The sequence below is a fragment of the Haliotis asinina genome, chromosome 3 (assembly GCF_037392515.1).
Source record: "Haliotis asinina isolate JCU_RB_2024 chromosome 3, JCU_Hal_asi_v2, whole genome shotgun sequence".
Classification (NCBI taxonomy): Eukaryota; Metazoa; Mollusca; class Gastropoda; order Lepetellida; family Haliotidae; genus Haliotis; species Haliotis asinina.
Window position 1 is genome coordinate 41996842 of NC_090282.1, and position 23842 is coordinate 42020683.

Here is a 23842-nt window from a genome sequence, read left to right on the forward strand (position 1 = left end):
CCAACACAAGCCTCTCCATTATTGTAGCATCCATGCCTCATCCCAGGTTCACCAAAGTTTGAGTCATTACTAAGCCTGGCACTATTCTTGACCTCATCATACGCAGCATAATTGAAGCATCTGCAATCATTATGGGAGCAATTGTTCTCATGGAACAAACTCCTGCTTCGTGAGTGACATGCATGGGTTTCAGTAGCATCTTCCTCACCTCCTGAGTCACCACCTAGAGAATCAGCATCATAGTCCGATGATGTCCCATCTCCATGCTGTTCCATGTCTTCCATTCTGTCAGGCTACAGCTGTTTCATGTACACAGGATAGAGTATCAAGAACCAACTTCATGAAATGTTCAATAAAATATAACACACACAGCTTTGTGATATTCACAAAACTTTTTGTGAGACAGCATGTTATGAGTATATTTTTCGGTATCGAAACACCTTTCATAAAAATTAGACCAAGCAGACATGTGAAATCAACAGCAGTTTACTAGTTTTTCACACAAGCAGGATTCATCTGTGGAATGACGCCAGTCTCATGTCAGTTATTTCATTCATTTTGATACATCACACATCTAATACATGAAATCTTGATCACAAATCTGTAAATATATTCTTGTCAAACCTGTACAGGACTTTCCAGAATGAACTTCACACATACCTGGGATTGACCACAATATCCTTAACTCAACACAAATCCACATAAGCCAATCCTTGTCAACATGCACTTGAATACAAAATCTGTAACACCTTCCCAGGTGAGTGCAGGTGACAACACAGGAAACCTGACGTCGTAATTCATCAGCCCATGTCTGCACTGGGAAGTTCATCTACTTGTGCACGATGCTAATAGACACAAAACTATCTTGATGTCTCGCAAGAAAACCACATGAATGTAAGGTGTCAAATAAAAGTCTCTTGTCAAAGCACAATAAAAATTATTCATAAAGTATCCTCTCCTGAAAAGCCTTCAGCTCCACACACAAACATGACAAAAGGAAGTTTTCAGCACATCACCCACTGTAGTGTAGCATGTTGTATTGCAGTGTGTCGTTTGGTCCATGATGATAAATGTGAAGAGAACTATCAAAGGTTTTCACACAACGAAACTTAAAGTCCTCTTTTATAATCACCCTCAAGATATCCATCTTCCATACGACTGATTGTCATAAACTGTCAGTTACTTTGTAAGGCAAAATTATCACGCTTAAGAAGTCAAAGATGAGGGTGATTCAAGATTGAAAGTTCAGCAGTTTGGATGTCTAAAGTCACAAAACACTGAACTTTTCAAAGAAAATATCAACACTGACTCCAGGTAGTTCTCAGCACGCGTCACTCTCCACTTTCACTTTCCACAGTAATAAAAACGAAATCTGTGTCACGCTGATTATTAAAGCATTGAAAGTGTCTCAGCCAGTCAAAGTAGGTACTATTCACCATCTAGCCTGCGGCTGTGGAGATTCATCTTGATTGAAGAGACATCGACTGTCACCAGGAGGCTCTAACCTGCTCCCTATGCCCTGACTGAAACATGTCACGGATCAACTCCCATTCAACACATGCCCATGATGAAGTGAAAACCCTGCACTCTTTCTGACCCTGTGTGTCTCACCGTTATCTGTAGGATGTGATTCAGGAGATTCACAACACAGTGTCTACCTGAACCTGCACAGGTAGGTGATAAGACAGCCCTCTGTCAACATGGCTAGCAGCACATACTCTCCATTATCAATAATCACCAAGTACGCTGCATCTTATCAATGTGATAAATATAATCCTAGTTGGATCTATATATTGCTTCAAAGACACTTCCAATTGCTATAATTAGCGATTTCAGTTTCAAACTGGTTAAATTCCTAGGACACTGATTGTTCTCAACAATGTCAAAAGAATGTATTTACACTTGGCAATGATACACTGATGTCACATCAATCTCTAGCAATATCACTGCACTAGCAAAATTACTTCTGATTTTGTTTTGTTTAGCTGTCTTTGAGCAATAATGATTTAAGAACACAGATTTCTTAAAAAGCTATGTGGTTCTCATACTGATCCATGTCTCACAACATACTGGTACTTCACAGCTAGGATGTCAACACAAAATCAAATACCTGGTCTCCTATAAACACTGTCCCTCCTACCTGTGCTCTGCCTATCACTTGGTGCAACAGCAGTTACATCAGGCTTGGATATACACTCCACTTACAACAACATCATTAAGTTACTCAATGCTGATCCTCTGTCCTCGCTGACACTGTACAATCCTGTTGTACATTTAACAACAGGGTGGTTCCAACACCTAGATTACAAGCATTGTGCACCGCACCAATCCACTTGCACATTACCAATCTCAGTGATTATACTCATCCACATACAGCATGTGTGCATGCAAAATATGTCCAGTAATCCCATGACACTCCAAGCCAGGTAACACACAGGTGCAGCAGTTGAGGCAGTCTTTGACAAGAAAGCACTGGTTACAAAATATCCAGTCTCACACACTGGTACCTGCCACCAATTTCATGACAAACAAGAGTTTCAGTGAGCTGAGAGTACATCTAATGTTGATCCAGTCATTCTCATATTACTCTGGTTCACATTGACCTCAGTAGGAAATACTCATTAGTAGACACCAGAGTCAGAGTGAACCTCTCCAGGATCCTGGTTCTTGGTAATGCTGATTCGTCAACCTGGTCTCAGACAGTCTGTACTCGCTGACTCAGCAAGAAATAACATTATCTCTTGCCCCACACGGATCAATAAGGTGGAAAGTTGAGAAACAACCACTCACTGTCCAACAGGTATGTGCTTCAAATGTCTCCACATTATATCACAACATCTTTCTACATAATCCACATCATGTGCCTCACTGAACATGAACGTAGGTCGATGGAGTGGATGGGTCTGTACTCAGTCGTCTGACAATGATGTAATCGTGCCAAAGCAGAATATTGTTTCATTAATACAATATTAATTTTCCAGCACAGGATCAATTGATCTACCTCTAGGTTGGAATGTTTCATTATGACCTCACACGATCACAGTTTCCAAGAGTGTGAATTTAGATCAATGGATGAGCTTTGGTCATCATCCAAATATCTTGTTGTAGGGTCAGACTGTTGTCAATAATAAATACTTGGAGGAAGTCCTCTGGCATCTAACCAACTGGAAGGTTAGTCACAGTCTGGCAGGTGGTACTTGCTTCGTTGTAGATCCAGTTTGGAAACATAAATGTTAAAAACCATATCGGATTAAAATCTAATATTTATCTACATTATCAGCACCATCTTCCACATGACCTGTTCAGTCATATTATCGTGAGAGGAAGTGTAGTGTCCTAGCAAAAATGGCCTTTTTCCAACTTTGAACTAAACACAAGATCCCTAATGAACAAGTTCAGATAGCTGTCTGAAATATCATCCTCAACAAGACAAGATGACCTTCATGCAAGGCAGTCTCAGCAAAACTTTGTCATCAACTGTTTATGTATAACGAGAAAAACCAATCATGCAGGCTGTCAAATATGTCCTACGGAGGAATGTGTCTTTCTTGACAGTAAATACGAATGCCAACCCTCAGGCATTTCCATTCCAAAAGCACAATGAGTTTTTCCTGACTTTCTAAAGTTCAATCTCATCGATCCCATAACAAGTGTTATGCCATCTCTAATAAAAGTACTACAGCTAGAATATGCACCCTAAACATCCTTATTACTGTTTTCATGTTGAGAATGACGTCAATCTCAATATATTCACAGATCTTCAATGTCAGATAAAAACACTGTTTTAGTCACCAGTTCTACTAAAAATACTGTCACTAGTGAACAAGCACATCTTGAATTGAAGTCACCAGAATCCAATGAGGAATGCAATTTGCAAATGCGACAATGGCTTTCATAAATTTTCATCGTTATTCATATTCTTGCAGGATAAATGTGCGAATCAACCAATTGTTCACTCATTTAAGAGTGCTCTAAGTTTGTATTTGTCTATCATCCCGAACAAGCTTCTATAAACAGCATGTTGAAGCAAAGTCTAGAGATCAGGAGGTCCATGGCATCCCCAAACAGCTCTACAGGTGAGACCTCCTCACTGTATTCCCCTTATACATCAACACAAACAATAAATATTCAAAACAGGCCTTACTCAAATACACCAAGCTTCACAGGATGCCCAACATTTGAATGGACACCTTTGTGTGCTCTCAAAAAGCAAGTCATCAGAGTTTCCTTGCATGAATGACACATGTCAAGCGGAAGCAACAAGCTTTCCTAATCCAAAATGTAACTCAAGTCAGGAATGACGATATGAATAGATTTTACTGAACTGTTTATTCCCAAGTCTTCGTCTTAGCAAGCCACAAACAGAGATGGACAAAAACACACTTGTCTCCTTTCTTTTGCAGGTTCTTGATGGTTGAGATAAATAAAAACAGTTCACTGTAGGCATGGCTGACAGGTTCCTCATGAGGGATCAATGATAGACAAACTGGTGTTCATGTCAGACATAAATATCAGGTATCTAGACTGGAGACAGCATTGTGGACATCCTTCCAAATAGCTATTTCTAATGGTAAATACATGTTTTGAACAAGAGCAGCTCCAAGCATATATTATTTGATCTTCATAAATGTTGTGGACTGAGTCCATATTGCAAAGGGAGTTAATCAATGTGTGAAACAGCTTCTGACTATTGAAATTAAACATGAAAGTCAAGTGGTGCTTGTCAGATTTATGGGGGTTCTGAGACTCTAGCACCACTTGCAACCAGCCTTGCTCCAAGTCTGAATAATGATAGGTCCTTGGATGTACAGTAATTCTATCCTTATAATATGCCAACGTATGCAACCAGTACAGTTCCAGGATCAAATTGTTTTTACTATTTAAATAATCAAGAAACCATGATTTAAACTAAGCATTACTGTCTTGGAGACTTGCACAAGGCTACCCATCTGCAGAATTCCCTTGAAGATATACTTATTTACCACTTTTATGTACATTGAAGATAACAATAACACCATTGTTTACAGTTTTTGCTCTCGAGGTTAATAGTCCAGACGTGACTGATATCTGCTAAGCTAACTCAACTAAATAGAACTGTAATTTGCTTGGGGTTTGGACTCATGGGTAAATATGCCTACTGACACTTAAAGGATGAAGTAATTATCTGGGAATTAATTGGAATCACATTAATAACCAAAGAAAAGCACAGCATTTTCTTTCTTTTCATATCAGACAGAACGATATATTGATATAGTTTGGTGAATATTAGTTATCTATCACATTGTGGGAGCCACAATGGCTGAGCAGGGAAGGGGTCTGATTTTTGTGTACTGGTGATAAGGTGCTGGAAGGTTGTAGGTTCGAATTCTCGGATGGGACGGAACCCAACGTAAGTACTAGAATCTGCAATTTACTAAGAAAGTACAATCCTAAACATAACACATGTACAAAAAATGAGTCACTTCACGATGTCTCAAAATATACTGAACTTTCTCAACATCATTTCCAGACATGGGCCCATGAACTTGAAGATCATGTTCAGCCTATTTTGAGGTGAATCCTTTCTCTGTGATCAGTGATGCATTAGGCTGCGGAAAGCAACTGACACCACTAAGAAAACCTACTATGAATCGTAGCAGTCATTCAGAAGTACTTTGTTTACAAATGACAAAATTTCTTGCAGCATAATAAAGCTAGTGTATATTGGACAGCCTTCCCAACAACTAACCACTTACATGTCTGACTGTCTCTTCCAGATCTGGTTTGTTGCACATTGTTCACGACTTTGTTTCAAAATGAACCACATCTGGTCTCGAATCTTATCAGCAAATAGTAAGGAAATGTACTGAAATGTTGAGCTTATTTTTGTCTTTCCTGACATGAGCTAAAAAGCAAGGAACACATGTTTTTCAACACAGAACAGAGAAGTAATTAAGTCTGACTTAGTTGATGACAAGTATGCATGCATGACAAGGCAATCCCATCACAATAGATGAAGATGAAGCTGCTCTGTGATATCTTAGGGGAACCAAGTACTGCTGATATGGTGCTGTGTCATCCAGCACACAGAGGTTTCTCTTTAAAGTTCAAAGTGAGTGAATGACTATGGTCTTAGGGCCCTTTTAATATTCATCCAATATGGTGGCTGGGAACACTAGAAAAGGACTTGAAACATCATATTTAATTCAGTATCAAATCAGGGGTTCTACATGATAAGCAGAATCCTTTACAACAAGACTACCGAATTGTATTGGTATAACTCATCATGGGGGTTAGCGTAGCTAGTGGTTGAAGCTTTTTCCAAGTCACTTCAAAGACCAGGGTTTAATTTTGCACACGGGTACATGTGTGAAACTCATTTTTATTGTTTCCCTGCCATGACAGTGCTGGAATAATACATTAATCTGCTTAAAACTTAAATCACTCACTAACTCACGATTATGACAAACACCATTCTATCACATCTAGGATTCAAACCCACACCCTTAGAGTCAGGCACCTAATTGTCATTTCATTTGACTGCTCATGAAACTTAGCATGAGCCTACAGCAGCTCCAATGTTAAGAATGTGAATTTAGCCTTTAATTGGCCCAATAAATGTATAGCTGTCAATCATGTACCTGATGTAGAGAACTTCAACAGGTTAGTTAATTAAAGTATCCTGGGTTACTGTGTTTGATGTTATAGTCTGCATTATGGCAAAATGTCAAGCTGACCTTTGAGTAATACAAGTAACAGTGAATCACAGAATCCAGTGGTTAGAACCTAGAGTAATTTTGCTTATTTTTACTGGTACTAACTGAATTTCACTAGTCTTGAACTAGTAGACCTAAATTTTAACAGTTATGAACTAGCAGAAATATGTTAATATTAAATCCTGTGACACTTCCAGGAGCTTGTCACCCTGAACAAGCATCAAGAAAACCCAATCATAAGATCAGGTGCTTTTAGTACAAGCCACCTACAGTGCACCCATTTACCACAAAACAACAAAGATGTGCGAAAAAAGAGCTCAAACCTGTATCAGACAAATCATGTCATGTAAATGTATTTTGGTTCGGTTTTATTTTTCCAAGCAGCAGGCAGGGGAAACAAACACAAAGTGTTATTTTCTTCATTTAACAGAACACAAAGCCTCATAGAAGAAAAAGCACTTGAGCTAGCACATTCCAATCATCAATTGCTGTCACCTATCTCCTCACGCTGACAAAAGTGTGTGACCAGGCTACACATGCACTGGCTACACATTGGACATACTTGCAGACGCTTGGTGTTGACAAGTCTCAGAAAAAACAAGTTTGCACATAGTCCTTAAATAAGTGAAAGACCTGTAGCCTATTTATAAACGCTGGTTCAGTTTACATAGCCAAATCCTGGTGATACCAACTCTGTTGGCAGAGGTATGTGATAAAAAAGGGTTTTGTGCTGTGAGTTTATACATCTACCTTGGGCAAGTGGGGAGCCTTCTTCATGTTTCTAGCAAACAAGGAAACGATCATCTTTTATCCCGTTGTTAATCTATCAACCTGTCTCAGGTGGAAAGGGTGTAGATTCACCTGTGTAATCAAAGCACTCAGTGTCTGATCAGAGCTAGTCTACACTGTTGTAATGACACACTTTACAGTGTGGGTATAAACCAAGGTTTACACAACATTGGAATTCCGGTCAATCACTGATTCAATGTTTGGAATGTACCTATGTCTACTGCATCTAAAAGAACCCATCATGTTGGAGTATAATGCGTTATTGAGTCATCTTGTGTATAGGGTGACTCATGGGTCATTGATATACACAGATATAGATGTTGAACAACTGTTGAAAAGGACATGAAACAGTGTTAGAACTTGGAGGTGCCAAGAATCCTCAGGTTTGCTTCAGAAACAATATCTAGCAGCCTCTGAAATCATTTAACATCTGATTCTGGACACAAAATCTAGACTTCCATGCTACCTTCTGAACTACAATATACAAAAATGTTCAACATGAACTTGATCAAGAACACAGATTCTATAATGAATGCACCAGCCATTTATTTGAAACATATTGACAGTTTTGAAATCTTAAAATTTAACCGCAGCATCACCATGGAGCATTGCTGTAGTACCATGAAGGAACATGTCTGTTCTGAATTACTGGCACACTATATACACTAGGATTACACTATTACTTCTGAAACGTGTTGAAAGGTGTCAGACCTTATTATGGAATATGTTTTTGAGTGAGTCATAACTTAAACTGTTTACTTTACTTCTCCTCAACAACAAACTGTCATGGCTTCATCCACAGTTCATGCTATATCCCCACAACAGTGACTACAGGACTGCACAGCTAATAACCTGGCCAGGCTATGCACACACCTCCACCCTTCAGGGAATGACACTTATTGTCCATATACCAGCATGGACACAGTCAGACCCAATCTCCAAGGGCCCAATACAGACAGGCCTGTACTGCCTCAGTTTTGCCAGCTGCCATAATGGATTTCAAAGCTGTATTTAGCTACATCTAATGGACACACAGCGGATGGCTAACTTTGCTAATTTCTAATTATTGATATATTGAAGAAAAGAGTGGACACTGTTATAAAATAATACATGAGTCCTTCCATCAGGATGTTTATCTACAGACCTACTGTAAACAAAATGCGTCATTTATAAGGGCATACTTCAATATTCATCTATAATTTGTTTGTTAAAAACCCACTGGAAACTGTATAGGTACAGCTGAAAGTGCCCTCATGAGAGGAATGCCTATATCAACACAACAAAGAAAGACTTATTAATCTTTACAATTTCATTATGGACTGTACCATAAGTACTGCAAGACAACAATTACAACATTCTAGGTTTTCAAAAACAACTGATGAAGACAGAATTACCCTAAGACAAGCCACAAGAGAAACATCTCAAAATAGCACTCTCAATAACCTGAACCCATCATCCTAACTGCTGGACTACCATACATACCACGTAGAGACACAACTATCTCGGGAGGATCTCCTCTCTGAGAAGATCACAATGTACATCAATAAGATAACTGATAAAATCTATTTAACATCCCCTTCTTACATCTTTCACACAAATACGCAAAGCATTACTTACTTGACACGGAAGATCCAAGCTTTCCTCATCAATATGACTATTTGTAGGCGACATTTATCAACAATCCACAGCCATCATGGTGTTGCTATCAAACAAACATTTTCATTTGAGGTTTTAGATAGTGCTATGGTCTTTCTACCACCTCTGCATCAAAAGGCATACGAGCCTCCGTAACTTTTCATGTAATGCATAATGCTCATAAAGTGTATCTCAGACGATAGCATTACATGACTAACAGTGCCCCAGTATAAGGACAGATACCTGGATGAGTTGCCTCCCTTTCTTCAAAAATGAAATATGATACTAATTTGAGGATTAGGAAAACTGAGGGTTTTTATTTCAACTTAAATGAGTTCAGTGCTAGTTACCTTTTTACTTTCATTCACATTACATATTAAGCCTGAATGCTAAACTAGGAACGCAAAGTGCAGATGAAGTGGAAAGTAACGCATGGCACCAAGGGATCATTGCAAAAACATTTAATATATTTTTTATCCCAATCTGCAAACCTTTACAATAATTTAAATACTGACATTAATACCTGGAACACAAAGAAACATACTAGTACAATGTCAAACAGGTTTATCTACTCCATAGTAATAATTAATGTTCTTTGATGTTTGGGTAAGTGCTAAGCATGAGATGGTCCCTTCATGTGAAATGCATTCTCACACATGAAGCACATGTGTGCACTTTCCTTCACATCGCTGTATAACAGGGGAGATCGGGTTACAAACTTTCCCAGAGGTCTAAGGGTGTAGGAAGCAGACAAAAAAGTTTTTAACCATCTGGCTGGGCAGGATGATTCAGAGGACGGACCATGTGATGCACAGCCTCAGTCTAGTCTCTCACGCTCATCTTCACACAAAAAAACACACAAATATTCCTGTGTCTGTCGCTTAAATGGATTCCTTTTTCAGCCAATGCCATCAAGGCTTCAAGTTGAGATTACCCAGTGATAGTAATGCTGCTGAACAGCAGCATGTCTTGTCCAATACAAGAAGATCATATTATTGACATATCATTTTCTAACACGTAAACTGACTTGATGGCTATTCAAAATTACAAATGAATATAATTGAGTTTGTAATTGAGCAGAAGAAAATTCATATCCAGAATAAATGCTTAAACAGAAGAGCCTTTCAGAAATGTTCAAATACAGCAATTGATGCTGAAGATGTTACAGGCTAATTCAGAGACAGTCAAATTCAGAAGTGAAGGCTGGCACTACTGGCTACTGAAGAATTATTGAGGTCTACTGAAAAACTGAAATGATTCATCTGCAAATATCTTGCACTTTCAACATGTCCAATCAAGCAAATGTAGCATTATTACTTGCAAATTCTATTTGACTGATCAGCAGCTGATGAGAGTCATGTCATAGCTCCCTCCTCTGTATACTTGACTAAGTCTTCCTCTTCAATATTGCATGACATCATCAGTTGTATTGTATTCCTATATTTGAAACACTCGTGTATTGTGTACATTTATTAAAAACATGTAGCTTTTTCAGCACTTTAAGACATGCAGCTTGCTTAAAACAGACAAGAAACACGAGATTTCACCAAAACCATATATCTTACTTTAAATAAATGGCATTTTGTTTCTTGATTAAACTGCATTCAACAAGATCGAATATGTAAAAAGCTATAAAAGGCATTTATGTTAAGTCAACTGTATGAACTAATGATGACCCATTGCAGAAGTTAGTGAGTGATTATGGTTTTCAGACGTTTTAGCAATATTCCAGCAAAATCACTGCAGATGACACCAGGAATGGTTTTCACACATTGTATCTATGTGGGGAATTGAACCTGGGTCTTTAACTTGACTAGTACATGCTTCAACCACTAGGCTACCACACAATCCTTACTAGACAAGGACATTACAGTTCACACAGTCAGAGTCCAACTCACATTCCATACACAACAGAAAACAAATATCTACCTCACTGTACATCTCTTTGTTCATGATGGTCCAACACTAATATCCAAAAAGCCAACTGTCATCACCAGATGAGGATAAGCATGCCCTAACTGAATTCCCACCTTTTTCCACAATAACATCAGGAATTCCTGCACCTGTGTTGCCCAGGTAATTTAACTTGCGTCACCACCAACCCAGTAAACTCCTTTATTTGAACTGTTGATACAGTACATCGAGTGGTATCATCCCCATCCATGCTGTGACTAATACAGTTGTCCCTGCTGTCACAGGAACCATCAACACTAAACTCAACTCATCCCATGCTACCATATTTGTTCATATAGCTGTGAGATATACAAGTTCAAACATCCCATACTGTATTAGGTCAGCCTTGCTGTTTGAATGTGAATTCCAGTTTTACAGTTGCCTAGGAGCTGACATGTATATGGGTGGGTTAAAGCATGCCCACCTGGTAAATTAAACTGCTGGACTTTACAGCATCAGTTGTCAGGAAATTAGACTCTGACTTCTTTGGACTAGTGCACATGTAGGAAGTATGCAAATTCTACACCAAAACAACTGTCTGTGACTGAATGATGCACGACATAAACACCAAGGACACTCCTTTTCTTGTTCACTGGCTCATAAAAAAAACCTATTTAAATGGAAACAAGAATCTAATCATGGTAAAACTAATACTGTCAGGACCAATTTCTGGTAAACAGGAAAACTTTGATTAAAAAGGATTCAAACAGAAACATTAGGGACGTCACAATGTTTCATGAATCGATATGTATCATGATACCAATGTCATGACTCAATACGTATCATGATACCTACTTTTGCTGCATTATTGCGTAAATTCAACTACATTTTGAACATCAGTACTCTATATTGAATAACTGTGGATGAAAAGATAAACACTTTTTATTCACAGATTATAAAATTCTAATTTCCTATCTTTGTGCATGAAAAATAATCATATAACACTATCAGAACATCAGGAAACATGAAACAATTGCAAGACTGAAATTTTACATAAACATATCTAAACTGACACTTTCAAAACTAAATACCGATACAGTTTTTAATGTATCGATAATTGTATCATCTGTATTGTGGCATCCATAGGTAACATATATGCATATCATGTTACAATGTGTCAGTGTTTAAATAGGCATTACAACATGATGCAAGCTGCAACAAAAGGGTTTTGTCAGTTGTCCTTAGATGCCATACTACTTGCATCCAAATAAGGTCAAATGTGAATGTTAAACAGTTTCTAAATCTTGGGCATGTCTTAGTTCTGTGGGCACCATGACTGGAATTGGTAACCTGGATACCTTGTATGGGTGGGTTATCAGTTGGACGTGAATAACCCTTCAGTACCCCAACCCATTATGATCATGTTACTAATACATTAAACAACATAACATAGCATTCGTTTAAGATGAAAAGGTTGTATTGTCTTTGAAGACTTAGACATTATTTACAGTCAGCTGCTTTAAATATAATACATAAACATGATGAATAAGATATTGAAAATCTCAAAATTTTGGCCTCAGAGCTGAAGAATACATTGCCATTTCTCACAAATATAATGTCAGGAATCAATATATCAGGCATCCAGGTAGGGAAGGGTAATGGAGGGTGAGTGTAGAACGTTTGGACCCGTCCTAGCCCTAGTGACGCCTTTAACATTTACTACTGCATAGCCTTTGGACATGTCGCATCAGAAACTAAAATCGGTAAAGCTTCAGACTGAATGTTACACTTGAATATCCAACTTGTTATATCTACGATGGATACATAAGATAGGAAAACCAAAAGAATACCTTTAAAGAGTTACTTTGACATTACAAGAACAGCCTTTGACAGAAAGAATATGGCTTTTACAAATCGATACATTTTATGAAAAGCCTTGTGCTGCCATACAGCCATATACAACGTGATAGTTGCTACTTAGTGGTCTGGGCAAGTGCTACATTCTGGGCTGTGGCATGCCTCATGTAAATTATTCATAGCTACAGTTTTTGTTCACAGGAAGTTTATACATATCCTTACTGGAACTGGGAGGATTTGAGAACTGAAGAATTTGAGGAGTTCTTAATGTTCATGCATTTGATAAATTCCTTTAAAACACTGCCCTTTTTCATATCTGATATGATGCATAATATCATGTACACTATCATGTAGAAAAGTGTGATGTTGAGTTTCAACTATATTTCATCATGAAAACACAATTTTTACAAAACTGTTTCTTAATCAGCGTGGTCAACTAATCATGGTGCAGACAAAAGTATTCAAAGTGACCATTTTTCCACGAAAACAAACTGGCACGAAGCCATTGTGATGAATCTATAATCGATTGTAGTCTGGTTATGAGGACAGGCAGACATGGTGAATACCCAATCCTCATTAGCCTGCCTGTAACCACGACTTACAAGGCAGCTACACACTTTTTCTGAATCCACACATCTGAATCCACACAAGAAACAAATTCTCTTACATAGTACTGAATATCATATGCCTGTACCCCAGACATAGGATCATGTAAAGAAATGTGCACCTACTCAATCGCGAACAACATGCAAAGAAAAGTCAATGAATACGCATGTCTATTTTTTGTCACAGGAAAACTGCTACATGCAAATACATTTAAAGTTTATTACTTAAGTCATTATTGAATAGTTGAGTATCTGAGCATAATAAATACAATTTGACAGCCATTTGTAACAACTATCAAATCTTATATTATCCCCCTTTGAATGAATGGAATAGTTGTATCAAGCCAACCCATGTAAGTGTGCCTCACTATGTTGAGCATAGAAACTGCCGAGTGTGTATTACTGTACCTCACACCTACCTGAATTGTTACCTGGCTATGAATAATGCCTGTTGATCAGTTGATGGCTTACTTTACCTGTGTGATTGATTAAGGTCAACACTGGGGACCAGCTACCTGGCTCTCCTATCTACCTAAACCACACAAACAGAGCTAGTGTTGATGTGGTCAACAGTCCATACTAAATTCAGTCTATTACTAGTACTAGCATGACAGCATGAACTGAGTTCTATCCAACACATGATATTGCAGCATATACACATACATATTGAAAATGGATGGTGATAATTTACTCTGCATCCAGTATGATGATTTCAAAGATTAAAATGTACCAATGTAAACCTTTATTCACTGATATGAAATAGCTATTAAGAAATATATATAACTGATACATTTGAACAGATAAGTGAAAGAAACTGGCAATATAACTATGCTTTTTGCCAGGTTAGAGACAAAAAGAAATTTCCTTCCATTTGGTTATGTCATAATTATAAGGACAAGTGTGATAAATCTACTGCTACCAATGTTAGATATGGGTGAAATTTTGAGTGGGTCCAAACTGATGAAAATAATGTTTCTGGACCCCATCCAATGTTAAATAGATGGGCAGATGTAAAATAGAGGGGGTCCTCACTGAATTTGAGGAGTCAAAACACTCCAAAACCCTCTCTTGAGCCAACATGGCTGCTACATACAATGATTTCTCATTAAATTTGTGAAAATCAAGTGTAGCAATTGCAAGTCTTGCTTGTCTGGTAACCATTTTTTCATGGCTCACACTTACTGAATCAGTACATTAGTACTGAACATACTGTTGGTTCCAGAAATAAAGTTATCATATTTAAAAATGTGCAGCTTTTAGATAAAATCCAAATGTGACTAAGAACAGTTCTTAATTTCAAGCTCTCTATGGTCTGTGAAACAGATAAAGCACTAAAAGTCCCTTGGGTTTAAAAATACCAAGCCCAGGTGTATAAGCTCACCCTTACAACCATATGGAAGGTATTGTATGGGATTAAAAAAAATAATAGATTACATCTGGGAATTACTTTTACAGTTCCCTTACTTATAACCTGTTCAACATTCATACACATATTACTGTACTGAGAACACTAACCTGCATGCAACTTGTTTTGAAACAAAAAGGATGATCCATCTTTTTCGTAACGTAAGGAAACGAGAAGACTAGAGGCTTGTGTTCAGTCATTTTGCACATTTTGTAGTCATGAAGCCATGGGGCTACACTTACACAACATGGTAAAGCACTCACATGATCTCACAATCACTCCTAATGCTACTTGATTGACATTTTTTATGGATAGGTGGTTTACAAATATACAGATCCTCAATGACTGGATTATTGTCATTTCAGTGATTGAGAGGAAACAATAACATGTTTACTGTACAACAGACTGATCAATATGGAAATAGAAAGTTAGATAAATATATTCTAGAATGCTAGCCCACCATGGGTACAACAGAAAATACAACTTTACAGGGCATCATGCTACTAAGCAATTGGCATATATAAAATTGGCTGTATATACCTGATAATACACACTAAATCACAATGCCTTGCTATGAGTGCTTAACAATAGCAATTAACCACAACACCTCAGGTAATCACTGGACCAATGCATAATAGGATGTGATAGTTAAGTGGTTGAACTATAGATACACAGTACAAGATCATTATGCCCCTGGTTATAGTGCCATAACTTTACAGAACAGATTTCCACTCAAATCAACGACTTACTACCTACTTATAATATACCAGAAATAGTTTTTCACCAGATTTAATCCAATTCATAATTCTTGTATCACAGTGTTAAAGAAAGCTGGTTTTAATAGTTAAATCTCAAACTGGCAAAAAAACATTGGTAAATTAATACATGTGAATGAGTCATTTGTTTATCTCAAAACACTGTACATGTTTTTTATTCATCTAAAAAGAGAAATTTATGAGCATTAATAAATAATTTGTATCTGTCCTTCCTATCATTTGTGGGAAAACATAAAAAAAAATTAGAAAAAAGAACTTTCTGGCCTGACATTAAATCTTTCAAGGCTTAGCATAAAACTGTTGGTGTCAAAAGGGGAGGAGTAATGATAAAATACAGTCCTGATACTATGGGTGCAACACTGTTTGTATACTTATGGTATTTAACATTCCCACATTGATATTCTTTCTTTTAAACGGTTAATCACAACACTACTTTAGATCACATTTCAGAGATTAGAAATGGGGTGTTGTTAGGGCCAAAACATATTAATATCCTTGAAACAGAAGAGAAACTGTGTAGTCTGATGTTAACAGCTTCTGTCATCATTCATAATTTTGCACAAATATGACAGGAACTGAAACGTATTGGATGCATCATGATACAGGGGTTGTAAATCTATGTACAGCAAAGGTGGACCTTGTATTGTGATACAGTACTGCACTGCTGTATCATTACTTCACTAGTCAACTGCTATCAAGTGACAAGTGTGTCACTGTGTGTTAACTACCGCCTATCTGCCCCACTTTTCACTCTCCAGCACAGGGCTTATCAGTCTTTATCAACCAGACAAAGATTCTTAGTCATTTTTCATGTGGTTGAATCAAATAGTCAGTCATCATACATTTTCATGTAATTGTGACATACCATATGACTGATTTCTCATTGTTACTGTACATCTTTAGGTACAGTAGTGTGAAAGAATTAGAATAATACATATTAGCATTAATATCATATTAATTTTGTCTGAAATAAAGAAGGTGGGGGATGATAACACTGTTACAAGTAACTAATGAGGAACAGTAGATCATACTCATAGCATATACCACATAAAACAATCAAATTAACACTGGCCCTTGCATATGCAATGACCACTACGCACACTGTAGTGTAGTGGTTACACTGTATTCTTCACATGCGGCCTACCTCTTAGTACAATCTGTATGTGTGAGCGAGTCAGCGTGTGTGAAAATGTGCTGCATTAATATTACTTGTATTAAGACTGTGTTAGAAGGTACATCAAACCCATGCTACAATGGTATAAAAGACGTTCATCACCCAGATGCTCTTGTCACTAATTACACACAGAAATTCTGAATTTAATTGTATTATCTTAATCATTTAATATCAATCCTCCGTTTCTGAAATAAGAGAAAGTATCTCGTGGATATAAGAAAGGAAATGAACAATATATTTGGTTACCATAAAGCCCATACATCTCACACGCTTGGTTTTTCATGTAAAAGTGTGGTACCTTAACGAAAAACATAATACAAACAGACTCGAATTCATTCAGAAAGTGTGGATTCAAATAGTGTGATGTTACTCTTTAACAAACAAGGAAAACAGTTAATCAGTACCTCATCAACTGGTGATGACAAAAACATTACAACAGTTACTCAACACCAAATGACAGATGTCATTATTCAAGCATGTGTATGATATGTAATACTATATATCACACGTGAGAAAAACATCATATGTGATACTACCCCTCTGCTGCTCCCATTATGCTGTTGATCACATTGTATCGATATGAACATCAAAGTATAATGTACCATATGTAGTAAAATCAAGTTCAAATCAGTATGATACAAAATGGTCGCATTGACTGGTCTGATTAGGTATTCAATATTCTATAATAAGAAGCCAAAAAGGTTTTAAAATAGTTAACTGATTAAAATATCTTAGGCTTAAAATTATCCAGTTTCAGCTGCAGACTGATATTTGCGAGACATTCACTGAAAACGAAATGTCACAATAACCTGCTAACTGGTTGGTTACACACTCAACATTCGGTGACATGTTTCACATGCATGTCATTCTTTCGTCTGTCATTCCCACGATTTTCACTTACCCTTTGAGAATCATACTCTGCTGTTGGGATGATTTCAATGACATCATTGTCAGTGTAATCGGCACTCTGAACACTTGAAGATTCCATAACTACTGTCACTCATTTAGTTCTAGGAACCTCTGCAACATATCCAAATTTATGCAGATTGTTTATGGAAGCAGCGCCATTCTGCAGGCAAATAAAATCGGATTCCCACAAACATTTCATCAGTATCCGTATGTGAACTACCGAATCATCGCGAACATGAAATAGATGTGTTGAAATTATGAAAGAAAAGATGACACTCTATGTATCTTTATCGAAAAATTCCTGTCAAATTGAGTCATCTTGGCCCATTGCAATATTATGGACTGAGAAATATTCACTTCCGTTAAAGTGCGCATGATAGAATGTCACGCATGCGCAGCAAAGCCAAAACATAAACTGGGTTTCAGTCTACGTTGTTCACGCAATTATAGGTTTGAGATAGGATTGGGAAAACCAGTTGACTGTTAGGTCGGATAAATGGAAATCACGAAACGACAGTTGTTATCTGATTCACTAACTTATTTTGTCCTGGTGCATCCCAACATTCATTCATAAGTACATGTTCATTTATTATATTTCCGTGGGTATGACCGTGCTTTCATGATTGATTTACAGCTTCCAACGACAGCTCCGCACTGATATACACAGACTGAGTCTTTAACATGCTTTAATAACGTTTTATGGTATATTTTTGCAAAGTAAACTATGATACATACTACGGAAATCGATTCTGTCAAATAATACATTGTCGCCTCAAGCTCGGGATCAGTGACCTAAACGCAGATAGAGTAAATAGACACATCTCTGATAACGCCCAATGCAGTTGCGGCTACCATAACGAAGATGTCCTTCATTACTTATTTTGCTGTAAAAAATACGAATTAATCAGACGTCAAATGTATTTCTATAACAACGGTTTTTCCCTACACGCAGTTTTGAATGGAAGCCAATCAGAAAGTGGCCACACAAATCAGAAAATTCTAGAATCATTACATAACTTTATTACTCTGAGTAAAAGATTTGATAAATTTGAATAAGGCATCGTAAATTGAAATCTAAGCTAAAACGAAGCTTAACAGCTGTCAGTCATTATGGTCTTGATGGTGTTTATTATTACAGTTGCATGCAATTCAGCATTGTTCCAGCTGTTGTGTATATATAACTGTTATAATGTATTGGAGCGGTATTTAAATAAGCTGTTGCTTGTTTACCAATCCAAATTCAGTTTTCTGAATAAAAATATGTTTAAACCAAGTAAACTTAGTATTAAGAATACACAACAAATCTTTAGCTGAACACGCAATACACACGTGTTATTGCTATACTGATCACAACGAAGTGTACACCTAGCTTTACTTATCTGAGTATATTTGTTCTCTACTAATTTAAATAAATGGGCTTTAGAAATATTCTGACACATAAAATTAGAAGTGTTTATTTTCTATAGAAGACTTTCTCGAATACCAATAAGGGTAACGGTGTGAAAATCAGATTAAGCAATCACACGTGATAATGCAAGTTTTCAATGACAGCTCATTGTAGTATTTTACAGAGTATGATAAAGCCAATTACTGTAAGAGGGTGAAGATCAAACCCTGAGGGGTGGGTCATCACAGGCGGACACAGCTTTTTGAGACATGGTGTGCGCGTTCACATTACTGAGAATAGTGGGGCTGTACACTTCTTTTTGTCATTTTCACCGGCGCTTCAATGGTCATATAACAATAGTGTGTGTGTGTGTGTGTGTGTGTGTGTGTATTTGTCCCCTGCTACCCCGTTGGATCCGCCCATGGGTCATTCACATTGTACGTTCAACTCCATAAAAATCACCACCACCCTCCCGCCTCCCCAAATAAATTATGAACGGTCCCTAAGGTGAAGCATTTTAAGCGTCTGAGTTTGACAAATGCATTTAATTCTAGTATATACATCTGCACTGTTTTGCATATTTTGCTACCGAAGACATTCACAACATAGATATTACAGAACAAAGTAAACTGGACATAAAACTACGATGGGAACATTCAACACAAAGTCTTGTTGACAGTGTATGCCTGAATCCCATTCCACTATGAGATTGCAAATTTACAACAATCCTTTCACAACCAATGAGATTTACCGGAAGACGATGGCTGTTATAAATAAACAAAGCCACGCACATGCCGGTAGATGTTTCATAACAAATCACTTGTGTACTTGGAATGGTCATTATGTGGACGAGAGTTTTGGGCCGAGTTCTGTTTACATTATTTAGGTCTACTTCGTTGCAAGTATGTTCGGTGTTTATATTGCATGTCCAAGTTGTTGGTGCCGCGGAGACACAGGGGATGTTTCGTCGTCTTCCGTGGTTGGATGACATCAGTACGAGTGAACCTTTGCAAAGAAATTATGGTGTAGCAGCGGCAGATGTAGATTTAGACGGTCAGATTGAATGGATTGTTGCTGGTTTCACAGGACCAAATTATGTCTTGAAGTACAATGCTGAACTGAATGTTTTACAAAACATTGCCAAGAACAATAGCTCTTTGAAAGGCCTTCTCGACCCCAAAGGCAGAGCTATAGGTGTTTGCGCTTGCGACATCGATGGGGATGGACGGGAAGAAATATATTTCCTCAACACCAATGATGCCTATGCAGGAAAGTCCAGCTACGGCGACAAACTTTTTAAATACAGAAATGGTCGATATATAAATTTGTTTGAAGATGAACCTAACAGAAGCTTGGACGCTAAAAATTATGCAGGGCGGTCAGTCGCGTGTGTAGATCGATTCGGCTCTGGTAAATATGCATTTGCCATTGCAACATATTCTGATTCTGGAACTGGTCGATTTGCACTTCTGGAAATGGATGAATCTCACCCGAATAATAATGTAGAAACTGGTTACATTGTTGTTAGGAATGTTGCAAAAGAGGCAAGAATAGATCGATCAACTGGTGGTAGAGGCATCGTTGTTGGACCTATCCTAAATAATGAAGGGAGAATGGACATGTTTTTTGGTAATGAAGGAAATAGACAACTAAATAACAAAGGAGAAAATTTTCTGTTTAAAAACCTCGGAAATGGTTCTTTTGTTGATGTGGCTGGAGTTGTTGGCATTGCAGATGAGAATGAGAACGTTAGAGGTGTGGCCATTGCTGATCTGAACCATGATGGGCTTGTTGACATAGTCTATGGAAACTGGGAAGGAAAGCATCGTGTATTTATACATGAAAAGTCATCTGGCCAAACTAAATTCAGAAATATTGCTGTAGAGGCCCTAGAGGAACCATCTTTAATAAGAACAGTCATTGTGGCTGATTTTGATAATGATGGAACATCCGAGATATTTTTCAACAACATATATGGAATGTCATCAGTGCAGCCAAATCGTCTATTTACTGTAAAGCCCAGGAAAGATGTATACCCCTTAATCACTTCTTTAAATCCTGGGGATGCATTAGAGGAGGATGGGTGTGGCACTGGAGGGGGCGTGGCTGATATTGACGGTGATGGACAGTTAGATCTTCTATTGTCACATGGAGAAAGCAGTGCCCAGCCACTGCGTGTATACAGTACTAATATTGGCAGTGAGAATGGTTGGATCAGGGTTGTTCCTCGAACCAAATTTGGCGCACCTGCACGTGGTGCATCAGTATCCCTGGAAACATCAAGTGGCGATAAACAGCTGTCAGTCATAGACAGTGGATCAGGATACCTGTGTCAAATGGAACCAGTTGCTCATTTTGGACTTGGAAAAGACAGACCAGAAAAAATGCATGTGACATGGCCTGATGGCAGGCAAATTTCCCGCGAGCTAACAGAGAATGATTCAAATACTGTGCATATAATTAATCATCCAGATTTTATACCCTCTACAGATACAGGTACACCTGGGACAGTGAATGTGACATTATCAAAACATAAGATGCGCGAAGAACTATAAACACTAAATTATTAGGTTCAGTGAAACAATGAATCCATGTCAGAGGCGAGGACAATTTCATTAGCATCATTCAATATTTAGTAATGTCGAACAGCATGTCCATCAAATTTAAACTATGTTAAGCACTGCATCATGATAAAGTCTTTGATATGTCATACACATTAATTTTTGTAAACACATGTATTATCTTTTCATTCCAAATCTGACCAAGTACATACATCATTTCATGAACAAGAGTGATTATGATCAGCTTTACATCCAAATATGGAACATTGTGTAAAAGATGAAACTGTTAATAAGCTTGTAGAAATTTGCAAGAACTATGTAGTATACATGATACATGCCCAACAGCTTTCTCTGATGTGAGAGAAGGGAGAGCACTTTTAATCCAGTGACCATCTACCTCAATCACCTGATCAAATAAAAGAGGCAAATACTTCTACATTATATCTGTCAGAAACGATGTTTGTGTATATACTCTGTAATAGGCAAAGGATTTCTTCACTGTTTAACTCCACATTCAACAGTACTCCAGTTGTATGTTATTGATGTGTGAATAAGATTAAACAGTCCAACAATTGATGACATTTGCACATTTGGGATGTCATGACATACAGGAACAAAGTCAGCAGCAAGACAACCAGATCCTGTAAGTTGCTTGTTACAGTAATCATGGTTTACTGTAAACAAATTCTAAAATTCTCACATTTGTATTAATGTCTTTACAAATCAATGCAAATAAGTGCAGAGTGGACATACATAATGGACTGGCAGTACCAAATACAGAGGCAGTAGAATTATATTTGTAGTATTAAACATCATGACAGTAGTAATAGGCTTAGGGTGGATATCCAGGTATGATCTTTACACAAATTCTGGTTCTCTAGGCAGAGGGAGCCTAATGGATATAGTGTCTGCTTTACACAGCAGAGATTTTTGTTGTTGTTTTGTTTTTTTACAAATTTTAGAGAAAGAAAGACTTGAAAATGGCTCAAATGTTACAAAAGCATAGCTTGACAACTGCTGTTCCAAACAAATTACATCTTTTTCTTAAATAATGTGAGAAGGACAAATTTATCGTTGCCATCTAACGTACCCACAAGCTTTAGTATTTGGGGGAACTTAGGATTTTGAACTTTTTGACCTTCCTCCTATTACCTGACCTTCACCTATGACCTGATCTGAAAATTGTACATACACGTGTCTGCTTCATATGCCACTAACCTTTCAGTGTACTTGTCTGACCACGTCTCCTGAAGAACATTTGTGTGTTGAAATGGTAAATGGGATGGACATAATCAAGTACGCTTTGATATTGGTGAGATACATGTACTTTCATGAATGTGGCTTGATGGTTTAAGTGATCAGGTTGTACATATAAAGATACCACACCCCTCCAACCAACTACCTCAGAGAGTCAAAATCACCACAGACATATTTAGAAGTACATCCATTATCAAAGTTTCCATATCCCCAGCAAACCAACAAATCTAGATTGAACCATCCCCCTTCCCAGAACCCAACTTTTGGCTTGCAAAGCACTATCAAATATTCAGGCTTAACAACGGGTTGAAGGTTTCTAGGGGATATTCTACAGCGTCTTCTATTTTCCATGGTCCAGTAGTATCTTAATGGTGACAACCATACACAAATATCCCTCGGACACATGGCTACCATTTCCAGTTTGAATTTCATTTCCATCGTAGTCGAGCATAGAACTTTAACACATCTCTGGAGTGTAAATTTGGCTGTCAGTATTTTCATCACAATTCATTAAAACCGAGAAAAAAAAAAATTCTACTTTAATACCTTCGTCGAACCGAAGATGTCAACGTCTCATGAGGTCACGTGGCAAGCTGTTCCGTTCGTCCTGTACTGCAGAGTTTTTTAAACTCTTGTACGTTGGCGGAAGGATGTTGTCAGGAGTTCCCAAGATACGCCTGCCCAAGATACCTCGAAGATGCTTTTTAGTGAATTGTTTGAACTCCGATTTCGCGTGCTTTTTTTTAACTTTACAGGTTGAATTGGAGTTTTTGATGATTTGTTTCGGTATGTGCTTACCGAAAGGTACTGGAATCAGCAAAGTTGTGTTATACGTTGTATGTGACCCTTAAAGACATATTCAGACGCATGTTTACCCTTTATTTCCATATATATTTCTG

General features: G+C 37.6%; 2 protein-coding genes across 6 annotated transcripts in view; one reads left to right on the top strand and one right to left on the bottom strand.

The window, feature by feature from the left end:
• Nucleotides 1-18109, bottom strand: part of LOC137278038 (calmodulin-regulated spectrin-associated protein 1-like) — a 60759-nt gene extending 42650 nt beyond the window's left edge. For all 5 annotated transcript variants that reach the window (XM_067810084.1, XM_067810083.1, XM_067810082.1 and 2 more), the window contains exon 1: nucleotides 17731-18109. In XM_067810084.1, coding sequence (XP_067666185.1) covers nucleotides 17731-17817 — 87 coding nt within the window. In that variant the 5' untranslated portion in view covers nucleotides 17818-18109. The remainder of the gene's footprint in view (nucleotides 1-17730) is intronic.
• A 1924-nt stretch (nucleotides 18110-20033) lies between these two features.
• LOC137276843 (cartilage acidic protein 1-like) lies at nucleotides 20034-22101 on the top strand. The gene has a single exon (XM_067808490.1). It carries the CDS (start codon nucleotides 20085-20087, stop codon nucleotides 21678-21680), a length of 1596 nt encoding a protein of 531 aa, XP_067664591.1. The 5' UTR covers nucleotides 20034-20084; the 3' UTR covers nucleotides 21681-22101.
• The last annotated feature ends 1741 nt before the right edge of the window (nucleotides 22102-23842 follow it).

Bases quoted from the DNA above. Each gene is read 5' to 3' on its own strand.
- LOC137276843 (XM_067808490.1), top strand. From the start codon at position 20,085: ATGTTTCGTCGTCTTCCGTGGTTGGATGACATCAGTACGAGTGAACCT.